This window comes from Triturus cristatus, chromosome 3_2 (assembly GCF_964204655.1).
Source record: "Triturus cristatus chromosome 3_2, aTriCri1.1, whole genome shotgun sequence".
In the NCBI taxonomy this organism is placed as follows: Eukaryota; Metazoa; Chordata; class Amphibia; order Caudata; family Salamandridae; genus Triturus; species Triturus cristatus.
The window spans coordinates 1,028,942,995-1,028,965,851 of record NC_140584.1 but is presented as its reverse complement, the minus strand read 5'-3'; the positions used below and the strand labels follow the sequence as shown (position 1 = coordinate 1,028,965,851).

The 22,857-nt window shown below is 41.4% G+C and overlaps 1 protein-coding gene across 2 annotated transcripts in view; it reads left to right on the top strand.

The window, feature by feature from the left end:
• Nucleotides 1-22,857, top strand: part of MKS1 (MKS transition zone complex subunit 1) — a 226,412-nt gene that overhangs the window by 87,071 nt on the left and 116,484 nt on the right. For both annotated transcript variants that reach the window (XM_085649666.1, XM_085649667.1), the window contains exon 6: nucleotides 3,462-3,590. In XM_085649666.1, the coding sequence (XP_085505792.1) occupies nucleotides 3,462-3,590 (129 nt within the window). The remainder of the gene's footprint in view (nucleotides 1-3,461; nucleotides 3,591-22,857) is intronic.

Here is a 22,857-nt window from a genome sequence, read left to right as displayed (position 1 = left end):
GGTGCAGGGGAGCTCCTTGAGGGTTTAGCATCTCCAAACTCGATAGAGAGACGGGCTGACCTCCTGGAGCCACAAATACCTTCCCCTGATGTGATGCTCACACGGTGGGCATGATAGCCAGCAACACGATGAACCGGACAGATGCGGTCGGTGCCTGCAGATGCAGGGGGATGCCTCCTCCATCCCAAGGGAGATGTTTTCTGGTTGTCCAAGTGTTGGAGATGATGCACAGCTGCTGGACGAGTCGGGCCTTTGCAATTGTCGAGGAGCAAGCATCAAGGCAGGGTTTGGGTGACCGACTTGGTTCAAGTACTTAGTTCTTGCAGTATCGTCTCTTCTTTGTCCTCTTAAGTTCCCAGGAAGTCTAATCTGAGGACCTAGTGTCGGGGGACCCATACTCAATTTAGGGGCGTTTAGTGGAGTATATGGAAGTAGGCAATGGGCTACGTACCACTAGGGTGACTACACCCCCTAAATGACATCCTCCTGTGGGGAGTGAGCATAATCCTGACCCCAAAGATCCTATTTCACCAAAAAAGCAAGATGCTGAAAACCTTCTTTAGCTGTTCTCTTCAGGTAGACCACCATAGGGGTGTGACTAGCATGTGAGTGAGTTAGATGGATATCTAATTTCCTGCCTGATCTGGCGCCAGTTGGGCTCCAGGGCAGGGGGTGACATTCACCTGGTCTGGGGTGAAGCCAGGGTTGCATATCAGAGGCGGCAGAGGCTTTGAAGCCTCTGGCCTTGAGATGCTAATTCACTAGCCATCTTGCTGGAGAAGATGAGAACACATTCTGCCAAGTAGGCATTGTTCTTGACCTCTGAGAGCATGTGGGCTCTCCCTTGCAGGGCGCCAAAAACTCGCCTGTGGTGGTAGACTGGCAGATTCCAGTCAGCCAACACACTAAGTGACTTGAAGGGCTACAGGGGGAACCTCTAAGGTGCCGTTTGGGTGCATATCTTCATAAATCTCATACTAGCAACAGTATGGATTTATTAAGACGAGGTTTTTGATACCAAAAACCATTCTTTTCAGTGAAGTCATTATTTATGTAGCTGGGTAACTCATAATAACCAGTGTAACCCTGTACATAATTTTAAAATGACTTTCTGATCACTTGCAGTACCTAGAAATGGAGCTAGACATCACAGGGGCATATCTGCTCACGCAGATGTGCCCTCACATGTAATATAATGCACCCTGCCTTAGGGCTCAAAGGGCCTGCTCTAGGGGTGACTTCCATATAATACCTGCCATGTGTGTGGGCATTGCACACAGGGTGTGTGCAATGTCATATTTTCAGAATGGTTTGCACCATTTCACGCATCTTGCAATGTGAGTCTTCATACAGTTTGTGTGTGGGTCCCTTTGGGTGGCATAATACATGCTACAGCCCTTCTGGACCCTCTTCAGTACCCCATGCCCTTGGTACCAGGGGTATTATTAACCAGGGACTTACAGGGATGCTAAAGTCCTTGCCAATTGGGGTCACAATCAACATTAGTCTTGTTTTAGGGGAAGAGCACTGGCACTGGGGCCTGGTTAGCAGGGACCCAGTGCACTTCCAATCAAAAACATCACTACAAGTGGGTAAAAAGTGGGGGCGACAATGTCAAAAAGAGGTACTTTCCTACACCGAGAAGTTGCATCTTATTATCTTGTTCTTTTTGCCAAACATTCTTGATGGTATACCTTGTGGCAATTGTTATATATTGGGGAAATACCAATAAAAAAGTACTATGAAAAAAAAGTTTTGCTCAGTAAATAGTATGTCAAGTTTAATTTAAAAGTCAGGCCAGTGTGTGGGTAAGAGAGTTTGATGAAAGTATGGTTGCAGAAAAGGAAGTATTTAAATCACGAAGGTGTCCGAAGAAATGGGACAAGAAATGGGGCAAATGGAAAGTACACCGCAGCAACCTGTGTATATCCCCCTCGGTAGAAATGGAAATGCAGCACATTGGAGAGCAAGGTGTGGGCGTATCATGATTGTAACCATTCTGCCCTCTAATATAGCGATAAAACATTGTACGAATAATCGAAAGGCCAAGTGGAAAATGTATGTGACTTTTGATATTGTGAAATTAATTTTAAAAAAAAGGCAAGCCAGTGTTTTGTCTTTCTTAGCTGAATATATAGCTCTGTTGTTTCCATTGTTGAGGTAAAACAAACCTCTTTTGTTAAAACACTTAGGTCCTCATGTATCATGCCATTTTGCAGTCGTTAAAGCTCAGATCAATAAAATCAGAGCCTTTCTGACTGCAAAATGGCAGCAGTCCACCATGTCTGTCATTGCTGCAAATCATAGTGGATATCCATGTACGAGCTACCTCATGCATATTAATGAGGTAGGTCGAATTGCAACCCAATAGGAATCCGTATTCTGACAATCAATTAATACATAGGTTGGTTCTCAAAATACTAATGGGTTCGTTAGATGTTGGTGCACAAATTGGGACCACTTTTAGCAAATCTATTTTGTACATTCTATTCAAGGAATTGCAAAATTGTTATTTGTCGCAATTTAAGATTCCTTAACTGGAATATTTGTACATGAGGGCCTTAAAGTGTCTGTCAGCTGTATAAATTGGAATAGGACTTCTGTGGCACTTAATATTTATTAATTTGTTTACTTAAACCCATTTTTGTGAGATATGCATGGTGCTAGCTTTCTTTCTATAGTTGAAGATGTGTGTGCCTTGTTAAAAATAGCTAGGTCTGAAACAAACATTTGAATAAATAAAAACCCTTGGGTTACTTCTTCTTTAGTAGGGGTTTGTAATGACCTAAATATCTGGCTTCTGGCAATGTGTAACGTTGGGTAACCCATGATACTAGCTCGTAAATTATTGCAGCCATTTGCTGAAATACCTTCCAGTTTTCATTGCAGTCTTAGGGGCACAGGTTTATTGGTGCAATGTGATGTTTTCTCTCAGGTAGAGAATTGGGGGAGTGGCCACAAATTGCCACTCTTGTACCTCAGTATCTTTGGCACTTTAATCAGCTTTTTCTATCCGAACTCGTTCAATGGGGGTTCAAACAGCTGGACAGATCAGAGTTTCTTGGCCATCACACTCTGCCATGGCAGTTGTTCCTTTCTGGCAGAGTATACCAGGGGAAAAGCAGCAGATCAAAAACTGCACAAGATGGGTGAGGTGGTTTGTGGATTGAGGACATGTCAGAAATACCCAGTGGAAAATTCACAAACATAGTGTATGCTGCAGTGACTTTCCTGTGGTTTATTGACCTATTATTAATCCTCAGTGTTGGTGTATGCGGCAGTGACTTTCCTGTGGTATATTGACCTATTATCAATCTTCAGTATTTGTCTTTCTCACTCTTTCCCTATTTTGTCGTTCCTTGTACCATCTTCCCCTGTAAACTCCCACTTCGCTTAACATTTCATCACTGCAAATCACTGGTGTTGATCTTTCTCTTTTGTCTTCTATGTATTGTTTGTAGGGATGGAGGTGGACTAAAATCTCGCATCATCACTTGGAACCCATCTGAGGAGTTTATCAAGAACAACCATGTGATCAACACACCTGTGCAGACCATGTACATCATGGGGGACCTGGCACCATATGGGAAGTAAGTGACCCTCATAGTGCAGCATCATGGGGGTACTGAACCTCTTAGATTGCATCCTGGTTTGGAGAGGCAGTTTCATAGGAATCCCTCTCTAAGGAAGGTAAATGTAGTTTAAGACTATGACAACATGGAGCATAGTGTGTGTGTGTGTGTGTATATATACACGTGTGTGTACATGTATGTGTGTACGTACGTATGCGCACAGACATGCATGTACACTAGGAGGTTGCTTGTTTGCCAGATTCAAAATGATGGACTGGTGGGACGAAAGGAAGTGTGTTGTGAAGATCATGAGGGTGAATCTCATCATAAGGGTTGTGGTAGAGCAGGACAATCCTTCCCTCTCTCTGATACTGTGCACGAGCTAACGGGACAATCCTTCCCTCTGTCTGATACTGTGCACGGGCTAACGGGCTGAGGGAGGAGCAGCCGTTGGGGTCAGGGATTCTCAGATGGCATACACCAGGAACTTGCAGGGTAGGGAGCAAGAACAAGCCTGAGAATGCAAAGCAACTCTAGTGTGTACATACGGAGAAAGGAAGCAAGAACGGGGCTGGCACACTGAGTTTATACTAGGGTATTTCAGAGGTAAGAATAAGAACAGGGAAACGTTATGTCTCTGCGCAGATTATTTTTGCAGAGATTCACTCTGCAATCCAATTGAAAGACATCTCGACTCTAGGGTACAAACAATAATTGTACTTACAGCAGAAAAGCCCCTCTGTGACCACCTGGATACACAGTGGACATTCAATAGCAATATCACACTGCCCAAAAAAGGAGTTTTAGCGCACAAACGACAATGTGTGGAAATCGAGTTTCAGCAAGTATTATCATTTATGCATTACCAAGTAAAGTGTCTTGATTTGATTTGTATTGATTCAATTAACTCATTCTTTCTATCATAATTTAGAATTAAAAAAAATACAAAAATATTTGTTTTGTTTTTCCTTTCCTAACTGCTGATATATTCTGAAACATTTGTAGAGTTCATTTACAGGCATTCAACTTTTCTTGTTTTAGGCAAAGTAGGGCATCCTATAGTATTTTCTTTCACATTTCTGGTACCCCTGCAACAGTGTCACATAGCTCACTTTACAAAATCCGCTGACGTTGCAGTTAGAGAAAGTAAACACCAGTCTCCATGCTAAAAGAATAAGCAGCAATTTGCCACATGACATAGCCTGACATTTGACCTCTGTCTTTGAAGCACACCAAATGTGATAAGATAAAAACAAAACTTAAAGACATTTGTATTGCTCATTCACCTTCAGAACTCCAGCATGATTATTTTGGGGGTTCTGCAGCACCCCTCCACCCGCAATCATAGGTCCATGTATCTCTCATAAAGTCTGTCACCTCAAAGACTAGGAACATGGTCCTGACAAGGTTCAAGGGGTTCTTTGAATGCTCCTGAAGGAATCTGGGTATTCCATGCCTCAGTCACCTCAGGGGATCTGTAACTTTGGAGGGAGGTTCTGTTACGACCAGCTGTTCAGAGACACCTTTTGGTAGAAGTGTAGCGCCCACAATTGTCCAGTTAGCTGTTGTGCCATCAGAGGTCTTTCATGGTGCCACCAGGTCCGCATAGGTCAGCGTGGGCACCAAATAGGGCCACATGCCAAAGGATTACAATTCACAGCAACTTGAGATAGAGGAGATGTCAGGGGGGTCAAATCAGCAAACATAGAAAAGCCAGGCTCTGCTTCTGTCAGTACAGCTTAATTTCACTTGCTGAATGGATTTTCTTGTACCTTAGACTACTGTTGTTCCCTACCTGCCTGCTTGCTTGCTAACTTGGACTCGTATTTATGTGCTATTGGCCTAGAAATGTTCCTTACCTCAGTCCACTTACTGATTTGGATCTTGTTGCTCTCTTAGTTTTGACCTGACCTGCCTGTCCGTTATATGCATGTCCCTGGCTTTTTTCATTTACTTTAGGATTTGGTTTTACTGGTGATTGCCCATGACTCAAACTGTCTTATGACAGGGACTGACAGCTGGGGTGTGATCTATCCTTGTCCCACTCACCATCTCTTTTAAAAAAAAAAACAGCTGTATACATCTACTGACTACTACAGCTTTGTGATACCTTCTCACTCCTTGTGCAAAATAACTAAAGTCTATAATTGGTATGTAACTGTAAATTGTATTTATATATCACTTACTACCCCGATGAGGCGTCAAAGCGCTTTTTGGCGAGCAGCTTGCTACTCCGGAACCCAAAAAGGATTAGAATAGGAAAATATGTGTTAATATGAGTGGTGGGTATGTTAGTTGGATTGAATAAGATAATGGAGGGATAGTAGAGGGAAGAGTCTAGAAAGTGTTATTTGGGAGATCATAGTAGTAAGATGAGGCTTGGGGATGAGTAAAAGGAGAGATGGAGGAGGGAAGAGTCTTTTGAAAGGGATTGGGGAAATCATAGTAGTAAAATGAGGTTTGGGATGAGTCAAAGGAGGAATACATGAGGAAAGAATGTAGAAAGTGTTGCTTGGGAGTTCATAGTAGTTAAATGAGTATCCAGGGGGTGGGTGAGAGTCTAGAAAGGTTGATTTTGGAGATCATAGTAGTAGAATGAGGTTTGGGATGAGTCGGAAATTGGAGGTAGATGATATATTGAGAGAAGTATAGGGTGAGACAAAGTAGTGCATTGGAACATTGGTATGTTCCAATGATTTCTTATTTGTGTCCAGAACAGTTTTATAACTGTAAAATAGTGACTACACTATGACCACCCAATGCAAGATTTTCAGTAGTTACCACCCATGTATACCAAGTACGGTTACCAGCAGAAATGGTGGGGAAAAGTTCATCAATATTAAATGCCTCCCCTTGACTTATGAAGTAACATTCAAATCTTGACATGCCCAGTGGCACAAAGGACATAAGTGCCAAAACATTAGCTTGTCATTTTCATCATGTACTCCCATGTACAAATGCCTCATATGGACAGACTACTTTGAATTACCAGGTATTACAGTCATATGCCATGGATGCTCACCATAGCACCTGGATTATGCCAGTAATGTCCACCATTATACTAGGGCCACAGTTGTGCCAAGGCTGGAAACCATGCAGATCAGGGATAAGACCATATATCAGTCATGACCATTAATATGCCAGGAATAGGTACATAAAGACCAGTCATGCCCTTAGTAGGTCTATGATGGCTGCCAGTATACCACAACTAGACCACAAATACTAAAGTAGTCAAGGATGGCCATTATTATGCCATTGGCACTTTTATGCCAGGAATGGACACAATTATGCCAAAGATAACACTCTTATGATGGGGGCTAGCATATATATATTTGGCAGTTCTTGGCACCAGGCATAGTTTCAGGAAGCAATAGCAGGGATGTGGAATTTCTATAGCCCGACGCCCGGGACATATTGTTTGGGGTCAAGGGCAATAAGTTTTAATGTCTATTTTGTCCTTGGGACAAGTAGGCCCAACCCCCTACAGCACAAACCCTTTAGCTGCCAGTTTACAATACCACATTATGGATCAAGGAAGAGCATTGTCTAAAGTTAAGGTAATATGTGTGTCCATGTGTTAACACTGTTCAAATTTGTATTTATGGTTCATTAATGCAAAGCCTTTATTATTAGGGTGAGCACAAAAAGTAAATGTTGTCAGCTCTACCTGCACTACTGACGGTGGTTCCAGTATAAACGTGTACACACGTTTTCAAAGTTTAGTAATATGAGGCTATGTATAATGCTCCTAGAATGCTCTCTGATTATATGCAAATATTAGCAGAAGCAGGAAAAAAATATTTTGCTAAACTACTGTAAGATTTTAGGTACCATATCTTTGCAACATCATTTAGTCACATGTTGATGTATGCTTGTATTTCCCAAAAATATTCATAATGGAAAATCAGTGTAACCAGTTAAAATACGATTTTGGGAAACAGAAATAAACAAGCATTGGCAAAGCCAGTAGGTCTGAAATTGGTGGTCAGGCTTTTGGTTTTGTCAATGCGTGACTTGTTTAGGTATTGTTTTTTGTAAAACCTTAACTGTGTGGGAGCTGCAGGGTCCTTGCCATTCTAACAAGCATTGGCAAAAGCAAAAAACTGTTTTTGGTCTCAAAAAGCACACATTGCCACAGCACTTCCAGGCACTGAACAAAACTACTTTGTGTGCCAATATGCTGCTTGTAATAGAGCAGAATACTGTCACTCACAGTGAAGCCAGCTGATAGACCGAGAGAAGGAGAGAGAGAGAGAAAGACATAATCTTACTAAACACAAAAGGTCATGGTTAACCCCAGGCCTAATTAGAGGCCCAATTATTAAAGAAAGTCTCAAAAGTGCATCCATGGTATATATCCATGCATTAAGTGCATATATACAGTCTCCGTAAATTCACAAGAATTTACAGAAGTAGACCAAGAAATAGTACTGTAACATTTGTGAACTGCATTTTAGCATGAGCAAATGTGCTTGTGTAGATTTGCTCATGTGAAAATCTGAATGTTTCAAGATCACTTTTCCTCCAACCACTTTTTTCCCCAACCCTGAAGAAGTTTTACGTCTACCACTGCCAGGAGTAAATTTCCAACCTTTTTCAGTATGGGAAAAGATTAAAAAAGAGTTACCAGCATTCCTCATGGATTTATTACACAATAGCTCCCTCAATTGCTCAGTCACAGGTTAGTGTATTTATAACACATCCGTGTACTCCTATGGCGATATTTCTTGCAGTAACCCGTACCACCCTTACATGCTCTAATTAGTCTAGGTCTATATAAAGAAAGACACCCACCTGACCTGTATTTCTTCCCGTGTGCCTACGGATTACCTACAAAGGTTCTATACCCCAAATGAAATTTTGATAGCTATACAATGTTTTTTTTTTTATACAAACCAAGTTTATTCTGTTCTCAACACATATATTTGTAAAATCGTTTAACAGTCTACATGTACATTTTAGCAATTCTTTCCATGTACTGTGACATAATATTTGTATCACAAATTAGGACATATTGTCATTTCTGTAAAAACAAGAATGCAGCAATTCAGAGAAAGTCCCCCACATACCATATCCACTCACTCTTACATGCATCCGATATCGCACTCTCCAAGACTCAACATTTATACCACGTCCCAGCATACTACACATACATTAGACCGACGAAAATGAACAAACAGATTGCATTTTTGTCTGTTGAGATGTTCTGGGCTGGGATCCCTGTTCTAAAAACGGTCAAAGCACGTTTCATTGTGGGCATATAGATCGACCAACAACATTCCTCCGGACCACACAACAATGTAATGATTTCCAAAGGTATTCATATTGGGGAGTTTTGAAATATAAATAACACAGTTACTTAATCAGGGCTGTCCATCTAAGGCACATCTTGTGGAAGAGACATTGTTTAACTACTGTTGTGGGAAGTATTCATTCAAAATAACATCCCGGTAAGTTCCAGATTCCTAAGAAAGATATTTTTCCTTTATTTCCCTTTTTGGTCTATGTAGCACATATGTGGGTATCGCCACTCATAGGGTAGAGATCGCCTATGGAGGTTCCTGTTTATAGCTCTGTACGTCCTTCGCAGTGTAATCCTGAGTGACGCAATCTTTGCCTGGGAAGCCGAATGTCTACTAGTGACTGATGACTAATTAGTCTTGGTACTGTCCTTACCATCTGCTCCTTTTTCTATTCCGGATTTTGCTCAGCGTTTTCCATTGGGTTACAGTGCCTCTTGGTTCTGTGGATGTGCAGACTAACACAGAACATTTCCGAGTAAGAGTGTGCATCTACATTATATCACTGCTGGTGAAGTAAAGGCTCCATTCCTCTTTTATCTACTCCAACAATTAAGCCTAAAGTACAGCACTTGGTCCAGCATGGATTGTGGTGTCACTGAGCATGCCATGTAGACATGTAGATGTACCAAACATGACATGTAGATTTCCTAAACTTGCTGTGCATTCTACACATCTCTGTCACACCATGCTTGGGTTGGAACAAAACAATTTTCAGGGAGTTCCTCCAGCCATTCTTTCCTGTGTGTATATAACCTAGGAATTTGTGAATCCTTTGTCAAATGCCACTTCAATTAACTTGGTTCACTTCAGGACTCAACAGTGCTTACCCAAGTTGGTCAGTGACACCTTGTTCAGCACCTTTCGACATATGGCTCTGCAACTCGATATGTTGTTCATTGCCATTTTCCAGTTATCAATATACTTTGATCCCTTAGGTTGATCTGCCCCTCCACATATCAGTTGAGTGTTATCTAATTTTTTTAAAATTTATATTGGCTCCTCCTTGGAATTGTGTGGTCCTGTGATCACATTACCCTGTTGTGGTTTCACTTTTTTCAGCCCATTACGAGGCCCCTGTGGCGTTGTGGATGTCAGTTCCTCATCCATCTACTTTAGCCAGTTTTCAAGAAATTGTTTGCTATTGTTCTTATTGGCTCGCTCTGGTATGCTCACCACCTAAATGTTCTGAGTTTCCTTCCATGTCTTCGGCTCTATTGCAAGTGCCTCTGTGGTAAGAACCTATAGGTTTACTATCAAGGCATTACTTCAAAGTTCAGAAATTCTTCTTTCTGTCACTGTTCTATTTCTGGTTTCATTAAGCATGTTCAGTCTTTGCAGCATAGTATTCGATCCCACCTTTTCCATGTATCCTTCACGAGACCGCCTCGTGTTTTGTATTCCCTCAAGCATTTGTCCTCTGAAGATTGCTGCTGCACCTTCTTCTTGCTTTGATTTCTTTGCTAAGGCATTATGAACTTAAAAAGAATCAGCAGGTTGAAAATAAATGTGCATTTATCTATCTTACACTTTTGTGAGGCTTGTGACGGCTTCTCAGTAATAATGCTCATCATGGCTTCAATATGTCTAAATTTCAGCGATGCGCCTTTGTAATCTATGCATATCTGACAAAAGGATGCAAACGCTGCGGCCTTCATAATATCCACAACATCAGTCTTCAACTGTTCACTTGTCAGTCATTAATTCACCTTACCTCTATATTATAGACAAGTTAGAAATTCCTCTGCCATTAATTCCTTCTGTTGTAGGTGCAGAATAAGGCCATTCGATTCTTTAATCTTACTCCCCTCCACCAGTGCTTTCTGCCTCACCGTGTCTTCAATGCATCCACTTGTGTGCACCATTCTACTTGTGTGCACCATTCTACTTGTGAACTATAAATGTGTGACGTAGGACTGTATGCCAGTTCAGTTGCGATTTCTTTGTTGATCTATAATGCAAAATGAGGGAGAATGTGACTACCTTCCAGCAATTTTTGTGTCCTCTCTACCTCACTGTCATAGTGGCAGCAGGACACATTGTTTCCCAAGAATGAATGAATTTGAGTCTTATAAAGCACATAGCTGCTCCTATAAGGAGTGCCCCACGCAAGAGGTCAGAAGCAACTCACCAATAGCAGAAAAAGAAAGGAACCTATCTAGAAAAACCAAGTCTTCTGATTCTTCCAAAACCGAGGGTCTGAGTGCTGCATTGCCTAATTTCTCAGATCAAGGGCCCAAGGTAGAGAATTTCCCTGGTTTTTCATGCCCTGCTCAATGCTCCTGCATCCTACCACTACGCAGATCCTGGAGATGAACACTGCTTGCCTGTGCGCCAGTTGTTCTGGCTGCCGTCTAAGTGACCTTTCTCTTGAGTCAGCCAGGTGGACACTTCAATCACTCCCAACCCTGATGCAATGTTCTAGAGCTCAGTTGTCTTTCAGTGCTTTTTGTGAGCTACAAGCTTCCTGCTCCACACTTCTTCTACATCCAGACTCTGCAATCACTCTCCCTGATCAGCTATAAAATGATGTGAGTCCTTCCAAGATGATTGGGCACTTTCAGGCAGGACTTTGGGTCATCATGTGTATTTACTCTGTTGGAATTCCGTGATCAAGGATCAGTATATAATACTGCGTTGTCTTGTGATAGTCTGTTTTTTATTCTTGTTATTTAAAGGGTCTGAAGGGATTTCTAGCAGGAAGTCTTCTTCCAGCTATCTCTTTTTATAACAGTGCGTATAACCTGGTTCTTTGCATTTACTATTTACACCAGGTTTACTGCTTTGATATATGGATATGTATATAGATGTAAAAACAGGTATCATGATCTATGTATGTTTTTATAGGATACCACGCATGGAAATTATGTGACCTTTTATTCTATTTTAATGCCTGCTTTTTCTCTATTATTGCAATCAAATGATTAATGCAATAAAGTATATTTACTACTACTACTACTGCTAGCAAAAAAGGCCACACTTAATAGACCAGTGGTCCCCAACCTGTTACTTGTGAACAGCGTGTTGTTCTCTGCACCCGACAATGTTGCTCGCCAGTGGTTCCAGACCTCCGCTTTATTCTGCAAGTGCTACACAGCACAACACGTTTTTTCTGAAAGAGAGCATAGTGAACCTTTCAGATTTCATCCTCTCAGTGGCCTCTCTAATAACTGTTCCCAAAGGGCATGGTAAGGCAGAAACAGTATCCCAGGGCCCTTGAGAGTATTCTGCAACCTCTGTAGTGGTCAATTGTGATTGTTCAATGGAAACCAAAAGTTTTCTGTCAAAGTCTCCCATAGAGTCAGAAAGATCCATCGGTTTGAAGACAATAAGACTATGAAACTTCCTTTCACGTCTCTGTGTAAACAATTATATGGAATGATACAGCCACGACTGAATGTATGTAAACCTCAAGGAGTATTACTCTGTTTTCTTGCAATCTGCTAACTGCAGCATTTTGAAATTTGCCATGTGTGCCTACTAGCAGCTTTATGGAAAAGAGCAAAACGTGATAGCTGACACACTATGGAACTTGAAAATGAAGATTGTTCACCTTAGAATTAATGAGACTGGGCATTAATGAAAACTGCAAAGTCTATTAGCTGGGGATATTAGAAACTTAAACAGTGGTTATAGAGACCCTTGGGAAACGTGTAAAGTGCTACTTATGGAGACGTAATGACAATGCACTACTTGCAGCACTAGGGTGTTGAGCAAGAGTTCCACTAAAACAATTATTGAAGTATAGCCGTATAAGTATGTGAAACCTGCATTATGAAACTATTGACTTGAAAGTTGTATCGACGTTGATTTATGGCCAAGGCTACCTAATTTGTCCCATTTATGCAATGATGGCTTAAACCTTGAAAATGTATTGTCTACATACAGAAAATAACATATTTTTGTTACTCTTAGAGACCTGTTGCCAACACTGTTCTATTGCTCCACTACAGAAATTGTGACATCTTTTTATTGCATATGATTGCGGTAAATATTATGTACCGTTTGAAAAACAATGGTTTGTGGCACCCATGCCTGCCATAGTTGTCCCACATGGTTTCGTGGCTAACCTGCTGATTTTGGAACCTAGAGACCTGGGTTCAAATCTTAACTACAGCATTTGGCTGGAAATAGTATGATACTGGGCAAATCTATCACTTAATTTGCCTTTTTCTATGTGAAATATAATTCATTTAAACATATGCCACGTAGTGTCATTATAAAATTCCAATGCACTCAGTTTCTCACCAGCTATATTTTTGCTGTATAAATACAAGTACAAACAAAAAAATAACCCGCCTCCCCTTGAAATAATGCAAGACTTGCTATATAGTCATTTTATACCAGCAGCTGCTTCCTACTATAGACTTATTTCATTTAGAGTCAACAGATATTATCAAAATATATTTATTGAGACACAATACCATATTTTCATACAAAACAGATTTCTATTATACATGGTTTAGGCATAACGTACATACTTCATTTATCACAATTGATTAGATCGCCAGCAACAAAATTATCTCCTTTCACATTACATACAATCACCCCCTCAGTAATTATGGATATCAAGGCTCTTTATACGAACATTCCTTAGGGGGCGTTTCAAGCTGTCAGTGATATGTTGGCACACTTCGAAATAGTATTGTGGGAAAATTACTTTGAATTTGATGGAGAAATGTATAAACTCATCAAAGGAGTGAGTATGGGAGCGGAATGTGGCCCAAATATAGCAAAAATATATATGGGGTTGTTTTAGGAGCGGGATATTTACAATAGGATTGCTCCATTTAAAAACAATCTTAGACTTTGGTCCCGTTTCATTGATATTACTTTCATTTGGGATGAAGAAGATGAACAGTTGAATTAATTTCTTGCATAGATTAACGCATGCAACATTAATTTAAAATTCTCCCCCAAAGTGAGCAGTATCAAAGTTGAATTTTTAGATATATAGGTACAGCATGAAGACATGGGTAACGTAGGCTGGAGGTTTCCTTATATATGATGCCCACAGCAAGAAATACTTTGTTCCACTTTCAAAGTTTCATCCACACTGCCAGAAACAGGGTATACCCTTTAGCCAATGCCTCTGGAATTTTTCTAATCTGCAGGACTATACTCGTAATGTGAACATTCTAAAGGAGAAACTATTGATAAGGTGTTAACCTAGACTTTTAGTACAAGATTCTTTTAAGAGGGGCAAATATTACAATAGGAGGGGCAAATATTACAATAGGGTCTTTATGTTTAGACCTAAACAAAGGAAAAGCAATGACAGTTTGGAAAGGAAAAGCAATGACAGTTTAGTGTGTGTCACTTGGCATTCTAACCTGAATCAGAAGATTATACAGATTGTCAATTCCCTGTGGCACATATTAATACCTGTGATGAAGAACTCAAACTTTCAAGACCTTTGTTTGCTTTCCATAGAAATCATAATTTGAAGGACAAATTAGTGAGGTCAAGAATCACTACCGAATCTAACTTTACACAGAAATCTATAATTGGTGAGGTCCCAGTGATGGGGACTCATCGCTGTGGGCATTGCCATGTGTGTCAAAGAGCTATTACTACTGCTAGTATGAGCTATATCGTACACGGACAATATTGAAACACATGCCCAATTGTAGAACATGTAATGTGGTGTATCTGATCTTGTGCCCGTGTGGCCTTGGCTATGTGGGAGAAACAGGATATGAGTTCTGGGATAGATTTAGTAAACACAAGTCAGCAGTTTGCAGGATCCTCTGGTACACCATTGTATTGAAAATGACCATGAAGATAATAGCCTCAAGTGGGTCATACTCGGGAGAATTAGCTCTACTGAATGGAAAGGTAACACCCCCTATCGAAGAAAGAGAGGTAGTATATTGGATTTTCACCTTTGGCATGTATAAGCAGAGTCTAAATGATACAATGCCATGGAAAGATGCCATATAACACAATGCATGTTGCCATAGTAGAGGCCTCTGTTATTTTCTTCTTTTTAAACTTCTACGTTACTTAGTTGGCAGAAGATTTCTCCAATTTATTGGTAGGGGTGGATGTGCACTACGGTACAATTTTATTGTCTTTCATATTTTACAGGATTGGCGGTATCTGGCAGTTAATAATTCAGCCTGGGATGGCTCCTAGAATTGTCTGGCACAGAGGGTAGGCTTTGCTTTGTAGGATGATGTAGATCTACTTTTAACCATGGACAGGTAACAGATGATAGAATACGTAGTGCAGTGATTTGGTAAACACTAACCTTGCCTACAACGTGGGTGAACAATATCTGTGTTCATCCTGAATCAACAAAATTATTTAAAGATGGCTGCCGTGGTTAGCATCATGAGTAGGGATGCCCTGGGGTTCATCTTTGATGATGTAAGAGTTCTGACGTATATTTTACTCCTACCGGTTTGTCTGCCATAGGGTGCATTTGCCTGGTCTTAATTTTGTATCTATAATTGATACACATAGATTTTGATAGATACCATGATTAGATTGCATAATGTTTTGTATGATGGGCTGTACTCATAATGGGAGTGGAAAGAATTTTCTGTTCTTTGGACTCAGTTCAACTACTTTAAGATGGCTGCCAGAGTAACATTAGAACCAGCAATGGCCTAAGGATTCATCCTAAGTGATGTCAGAGCCACAACTGGTATTACGCATGACTTTTCAGGAAAGTCAGTTCCTCTGTTTCCTACTGACGTTAATCCTCGTTAGAAGACCTCGTGCTGATCCTTAAACAGGTGAGTATTATTTGGATAGTCAAGTAGATGTACCGTGTTTGGATAGATTTGGCCATTTTTGAGTTTATGTGATCAGTTTGAGTTAGGTGTTCTCGGCATTGTTTAAAGTTTCAGTGAGAGCCTCCCCTCTTGTTAGGTGAATGGAAAAAGGCTGTACTTATGTATGTGCCTTTTCTTTAATAGGAATGGTACATGGCTTGTATGCAGCAGCGTACTGCACTGACAGCAACCAGATTGGGGTGTAGGAATCCTATTTGAGTATTTTGTGCGTTGTATGCCAAATTACAAGGAATAAATACTTGAGGTAGTTAGCTGATACCATAAGGTTTGCCTCTATTCTTATGACGCTCAATCAAATGGATGTAAGTTAAATTGGATCTTGTTCCCTTTTACTTTAGTCATCCAGAAAAGGAAGGTAGATATGTATATATCAGTCCTGTTGTTTACAGAAATAAAGAGAGGTTCAGTAAGGTTTTGATAAAGGAAGACTGTTTTTATGATTAGGTAAGGTATTGGTGCACTTAGTTTTGGTGTAAGGAGTGTTTTATACATAGTTGTAAATAAACACTGGTAATAGTTCACACTATGGTGTACCCTTAGTGTATGTTTCTCTAATCACGATTGGGGTGATATGGTGAATGGGATAACAAATTCAGGTAGAGTAGGTAGGGGTTTATTGTTAGTTTTGTGAAGGTATTTTGGAGTCTTTTCTTTTTGTCTGTTTTTGAATTTATTCTCATTATAGGTAAACATATTACCTCCAGCGTCACCCCCACTTGATTTTAGTAGGGTGATTGTTAGTGGAAGGTGCATGGTGCCTGTTGGGTTTCACTGAAACACGCGTCGGCACATGATAGGAACCACAACTGAAAATATTTTAATATTTGCTGTAACAGACACTGTGTGGATAAAACATAAATGAGAGAGTGGAAGGAGAATCGTATGTAAATGCGTAGATTAACAGGAAATGGATTGGACTTGGTGAGGTGATTTTAAGTTGTAAGTCTGAATATAAACATGATAGTTATAAGGTTGGTAGCCTGTATATGAAAATTGTTATGTTGTAGTATGCATGAGGTGTATGCATAGCGAATGTTGTCATGATATTTATGAGGGGGTGATTGTATGTGATGTGGGAGGAGTTAATTAATTTTGTTGGTGGTGATCTAATAATTTGTGATAAATTAAGTTATGTTATGATATTTTGATAATATCAGTCGACTTCAAATGAAATAAGTCTAAGGTAAGAAACAGCTGCTAGTATAAAATGACTATTTAGAAAATCTTTCATTATTTCAAGGGGAGGCGAGTTGCTTTTTTGTTGTCGTTCCCCTGTCCCACTCCCTTAATTTGTTTCAAGAACCCTCCTTATTGGTATATGTTTACCAGTACATACAATATACAAACATTTAAAGTCCACCAAGTTTTGGTACGATTGCAAAAAAGCACGCAATTAGCCAGTAAATGTTATCAGCATTTATTAGTGGAGAAACCCAAAAATTCATTTAAGAAGCTTGCCAATGTTAATGACAAAATTTCTCTTTGAAAAGATTATTTTGGGCAGGGTTCCTAAATAAAGGGCTTGATGAGGCCATCACCCCGCTTTATTAAGCAGCCTCGAATTCTTTCAATTTTGATCAAGTTACTGATCTAATGTGCTTTGAAAACACGTTTTTCACCAAAATTAACTGGGAAGAAACAGTGTAAATGTGCAAGATTAGCTGGTTACCAATTCCTTTTTGGTATTTATGAACCCATTTTGCGATTTGGTAAGGGATTACCAAATCAAAAAATAGATTTATAAATGGATATTGAATCGCAATTTGGAAAGAAGCGCATCCCTTTCATAATTACCATTTGGTATCAGATGCATTAGTGGTTTGCAGCTGCGATTTCCAATCGGTTGGAAACATATTGACACCTCAAAGGAGTTGCTAACTCATTCACAGAAGGGAAGGAGCTCTCACTGGGCCCCTTCTTTTTAGGTTTCGCTTGAGCCAGTGCGCATGTGCTGCTCTGCGAGGCTTCTAGTAAGGACTTCCAACTCCCACAGCTTTTCATCGTGTTGTTTTTTTTCACGCCCACTCATTTGATTGGCCATCGCGTAAGGCTTTCACAGAAAGAAAGCACGCAAATGGTCAAAGGCTCGGGTATGTCCAGCCTTATCTTTTCAAGTCCCCCTCCCATAGCCTATGTGTCTTGGGAGCGAGCAGCGGCACCATCTGTTTCCAATTATCGCGCCCGCGCTTGTTTACATGTGCCTGTCTCGCGGTCGCATTAATTGGAAACAGATGGCGTTCACTTTTGCGGCCCGCATTTTTTTTTTTCTATTAAGTTTGATGCCTATTCCCCCTTCCCACTTGCTCCTCAGCAAAGTACTTGTTTATGCCATGCCAGCCGCCATGCTTATAACTTTTATATGCTCGGGCACCATACTTTGAGCACGATGCCCGCTTTTATATTTATAAAAGTGTGGTGTTCTGATCTCATTTCCAAGTGACTTGATTGCTCTGTTTAGGCGGGGGTTACAGCTCGTGGCTATGGGTAGGTTGGAGGTCTCAGCCCACTGTAATCACACAGTTCAGGCTTCCTCTGATCGCCGCGCAGCTCTCTCTACGTACAACGGAGGTCAGGTTTAGAGAATGTAGCTGTGTGTAGCTTTCGGTGCGCTGCTTCGACAAAGGGCGGTTTCACGCCACAAGAAGGTGCATCAAAGGGCATGCACTGAAATTAGTGCGCTGTGAAGGGCAAAAATATGGAGAGCCTCTGATTCTTCACATACTTGGGAAGCTCTGTCTCCCCTCTCTTGTCTCTCAGTCCATTGCGATGTCTGTGAGTTCACTGCTGCAAGTAGTCTTTCACCTTACGTCTGCAGCACCTCAGTCACATTCTTTTTAATCACGTACTCTCTCTGGTGTCTCTCTAATTTCCTCATCCCCTTCAGTGCTATTTCTCCTCCCTCGGTGGTCTTTTCCGTCGCTTGCCTCTGCTGAGTTTCTCGCTCCTTTTGTCTCAATTTATGGTTTGCGGCAGTGCAATATAACAGAGTGCCTTTTTCTCGCACCTCTGTAGTTAAACAACAGTATGCTAATAATATTGCCACTGTCCTCTCTCTAGTCATTTTGCATCTGTATGTGGTGCCAACCTCCAGTTGACTTTGGACCAAGGGTTATTTTGTACATAAATGTGATTTATTCAAAAGTGCTGCTGCTCCCATATTAGATACCACAACACTGATTACTTTCGATTAATGAATGTTTGCATGTATACATGATGTGGGCTCTTAAAAATTGTCAACAGTCATAGTGATTTTTGCACGTTGATATGCTTCCAATCAAATGGGGGCGGAGGGTCTTACTGATGCAACCTTTTATATGTAATGAACAATAACTCACTACTCTCTGTCCTATTTGATACTCCATGACTGCATATTGTGGCTGTTCCCCATAGAATCTGCTCTTAAGACCAACAGTAATCACATTTTTTTATATGATCTTATTTTTGACAACTGGTTTAAACCGAAAAGAGCTTCATACAAGATCAGCCTCTGACCCCTGTATGCATGTTAATATGCAAAGCCCTGCTGGTAACCTAGAAACCTCCGTCAGTGACAAATACCATAATCTCAAACTGGGCTCCATATATGTTTTTACATTTTTATTGAGGACATATGCTCCTGGACAGACTCGTTTTTTTCTTCCTAGATTCAAAGAACACAAAAGAAAATCACTATCCCAGTTTACCACAACCATAAATGTGAACTCCACTTCACCCTAGATGAAAATGAAGGTCCCGATTCAAATCCTCGATAACCCTCCATGAACTTCACCTTCACCACATTCTTTGATGCAGAGACCGCAGTAAATGTTTGTACAATGGCTAGAAACATTAAAACTGATAGCATAGTCGCTATTTCTATTAACAACACAATCAGTAGTAGGGGTGGGTGAAATATTTTGTTCTGCTGACGGAATTGTTGGAATTTTGTTGACTCCCCTTTCCTCTTCCCTCTCCCCAATTCCCCCACCCCCTTTCTTCGGGCACACCTCTCCTCTTCCCCCTCTCTCTTTGTGCACACCTCTCCTCTTCCTACTCCTTCTCTTTGACCTATAGTAACATGTGGTAGTGCAACATAGTGCACCCAGTGCTGTATATTCCTATCCATGAGCCTCTAGTAACTACCTGTGGTAGTGCACCTTAGCTCACCCTGCGCGGACACTAGCTGATAATGTGCTGCATGGCTGTACACTTATAAGGTCCCATAGGCGAGACCTATTGGCTATGCCAATGCTTGTTTAACGTTTGCAAAGAGAATTTGTAGGGGATTAGCTAGTAGTCCAAGGGACCAATGACCACTGCCAATTCTTTAAGAAACTTTTGTAATAAAAGAAAACCTTACTCTTCAAATGCAGCCCTTTTTCCTTTAAAGAAAGCAAGCTGTAATTAATAAAAAGAAAATTATTTTTCTTTTTTTTATTGAAAGACATGGGGGTGTGCTGGCCACTATCCCTGTGATGGCCTTCAGTCAGAGTAAGTCACAATTTGAGACCTACCTAATTAATATTTATGCGATAGCTTGGACTGTGAACTACTATGAACTCTGGAATTTTTTGAACTGCCTATTAGTACATAGGTTGGTTCACAAGATCACCCAGAAAGTACCTTCTCGGCCTTTTTGGCAGCTCACGTTTTAGGTCTCGCCTGAGCCAGCGCGATGCGCTGCTCTTCGAGGCTTTTAGTAAGGACTTTAAACTCTGAACACACACACGATCCGCTATTGGCCTTTGCATGCGTCTTTCTAAGAAAGACAGCACGCAATTGGCCAAAGGCTGGTTGCATGTCCCGCCTTCTCTCTCCCCTGGCCTAGGGAGCTCAGTAGCGAGCAGCAGCGCCATCTGTTTCCAATTATTGCACCCACGTCTCGCGGTCGCGTTAATTGGAAACAGATGGCGGTCACGCTGGACCTGGTGCATTTTTGATACAAATGCAGCACTTTCACTTTCGCCGCCAACCTTAGGTATTTCTAGGTCATCTTTCCCCTCTTGCACCACGTGTTCCCATTCTCTCTGCTTTCCCCCATTTCACTCCCTGATCTCTCCATTGTTATTATTTCTTTTTCCCCTTATATCTTCATTACTATCTCCCTTGTTCTCCAATCACTGTTCTTTCTTGTTTATCCTTCATTCTCCAATGTGACTTTCTTCTCACCCCTTCCTCCTCTCACCCTTCAGTACCTGTCCTTCCCTCCCTGTGTGTGTGCCTTAACACAATGTCACTGCTCACCCCCGCACCTCCTCCTTGCCCCCTCGCCTGTCCTCTCTTCCCCGTGCCCGGACCACCTGCTCCGGCTCACACTCATGTTACCTGCGCTCCCAGGAGGTGGCACTTTGTGCCCTGGCGCCCGGGAAGAGCACGGCCTCTCCCCGCAACCGCTCCATAAATCACTGTCAGGCCTCAAGGCGCCGAGCACGGGCTCGGATTCTTGCTTAGGAATGACATTGGCCGCCACCGCTCGCCTGGGAGGGGGCTGGGACTGGTATGCCCTGCTGGGGCCATGGGGATGCCATGACTGCTCACCTTCACGTGCTCACCGGCAGAGGGCGAAGTGAACCCACACCCCCCACCTACACATGGTGAGGCCATGACTGCTCACCTTCACGCACTCTCCGGCAGAGGGCGACCTGACTCTACACATGGATGGTGAGTCCATGACGGCTCACCTTGACGCACTCACCGGTAGACCTCACCTACACATGGCGGACAATGCAATCAATCCTATGATAATATTGAATTGTTAAAAAAAGGAATTCTGCCGCAGATGGTGATGCGGAAAGGCGAACCCGTCCGACATTTAAAGGACCCTAATCTAATCCAAACAGAAGGAGGGTTACTGAACTTGAGAAGACGGGTTCCAGGCAGAGGCGCTCACTCCAAAGCACTGCGCACGTGAAGGCACGTCGCCAGCTTGTTTTAGAAATGTATGATTCAACTTTTAAGAAAGACCCTCCTGAGCTGACCTGTGACCCCCGACGTGAGTTCCTTGGCATCGCCACTTAGCTAAATTATGTAACTCTAGACAAATTGCGCTAAATCTCTGTGTCTATGAGGGTAAAATTGGAAATGTGTTTAATGCCAATATGTAATAATAAACTGCACATTCTGCCATCAAGCACGGGTCATAATTTGAGCCGTGGTAAATAGGTAATATTTAAAGTATGCCTGTCACAATAACAAACTCTCTATATGGCTTAGCTGCGTCATGGAGTTGCCAGTGTTCTATAAAAAGGCCTAAAATAGTTAAAAGAAATTCCAAGCGAGAATTTGGTTTGTATAGCCAGCTTGAACCAAATAATGCTGTACGCTCACGGCTCTGTACGTCAAGAAACATAGGGCCCAATGTATATGATGGGAGTAAAGATGTTTTGTCACACTGGCGACCGAATATCCTTTCTGACAACATAGCTGCACGCCCAATTTAAATGCAGATGGATCTTTGGTGTAATCAGAATGGAGACTACTCCGTCATGGTTAGGCCCCTAAGTCCGCCCACCTAATTTAGATGGATAGACAAACAGGTCAGTTTTCACTGTGCATCACTGCCAGGAAAACTCTGGTGGGAGGGGACAATGAAAACTATCGGATGCCCCCCTCGCCATGGGAGATAGCTCCCTTGGCGAGGGTCGCATTTTATTTTTTTTTATTTAAAAAAGAAAATCCCACTTTAGGATGTACTTTTTGAAAAAAAAAAACACGTTTGAAAGACGGTTCCGACATGTAGACAGAGCTGTGCCTCAAACTTAAACAATCATTGGCATAGCCTTTGGGACCTTGTAAGTAAAAGTTAAAAAAAATGAAGTATAAGACTTCACGTTTACATTTACTTCGTATTTAGGATGCAGTAAATGTTAATGTGAAGTCTTGCGCTTCATTTTTTTTTTTTTTTACTTACAAGGTCCCAAAGGCGAGACCTATTGGCTATGCCAATGCTTGTTAATCTTCTGTACATAATCTTCATCTTTCCTTAAGACTTCTATCACACAGTGGGGTAGCGTGGGCAGGGCTACAGGGGTGCATGCCCCGGGACAACATTCTTAGGGGCGCTGGGGCATTCTTAGGGGTGCATAATTTAAAAAGAAAAGGGCGCTGGCAACCCACATTATGCCGCTGCCATCACATCTCACTCCTTTCCTTCATTTTTACCTCTCTCCAAATTAACTTATTCTTTCATCAATTGGTTTCCAA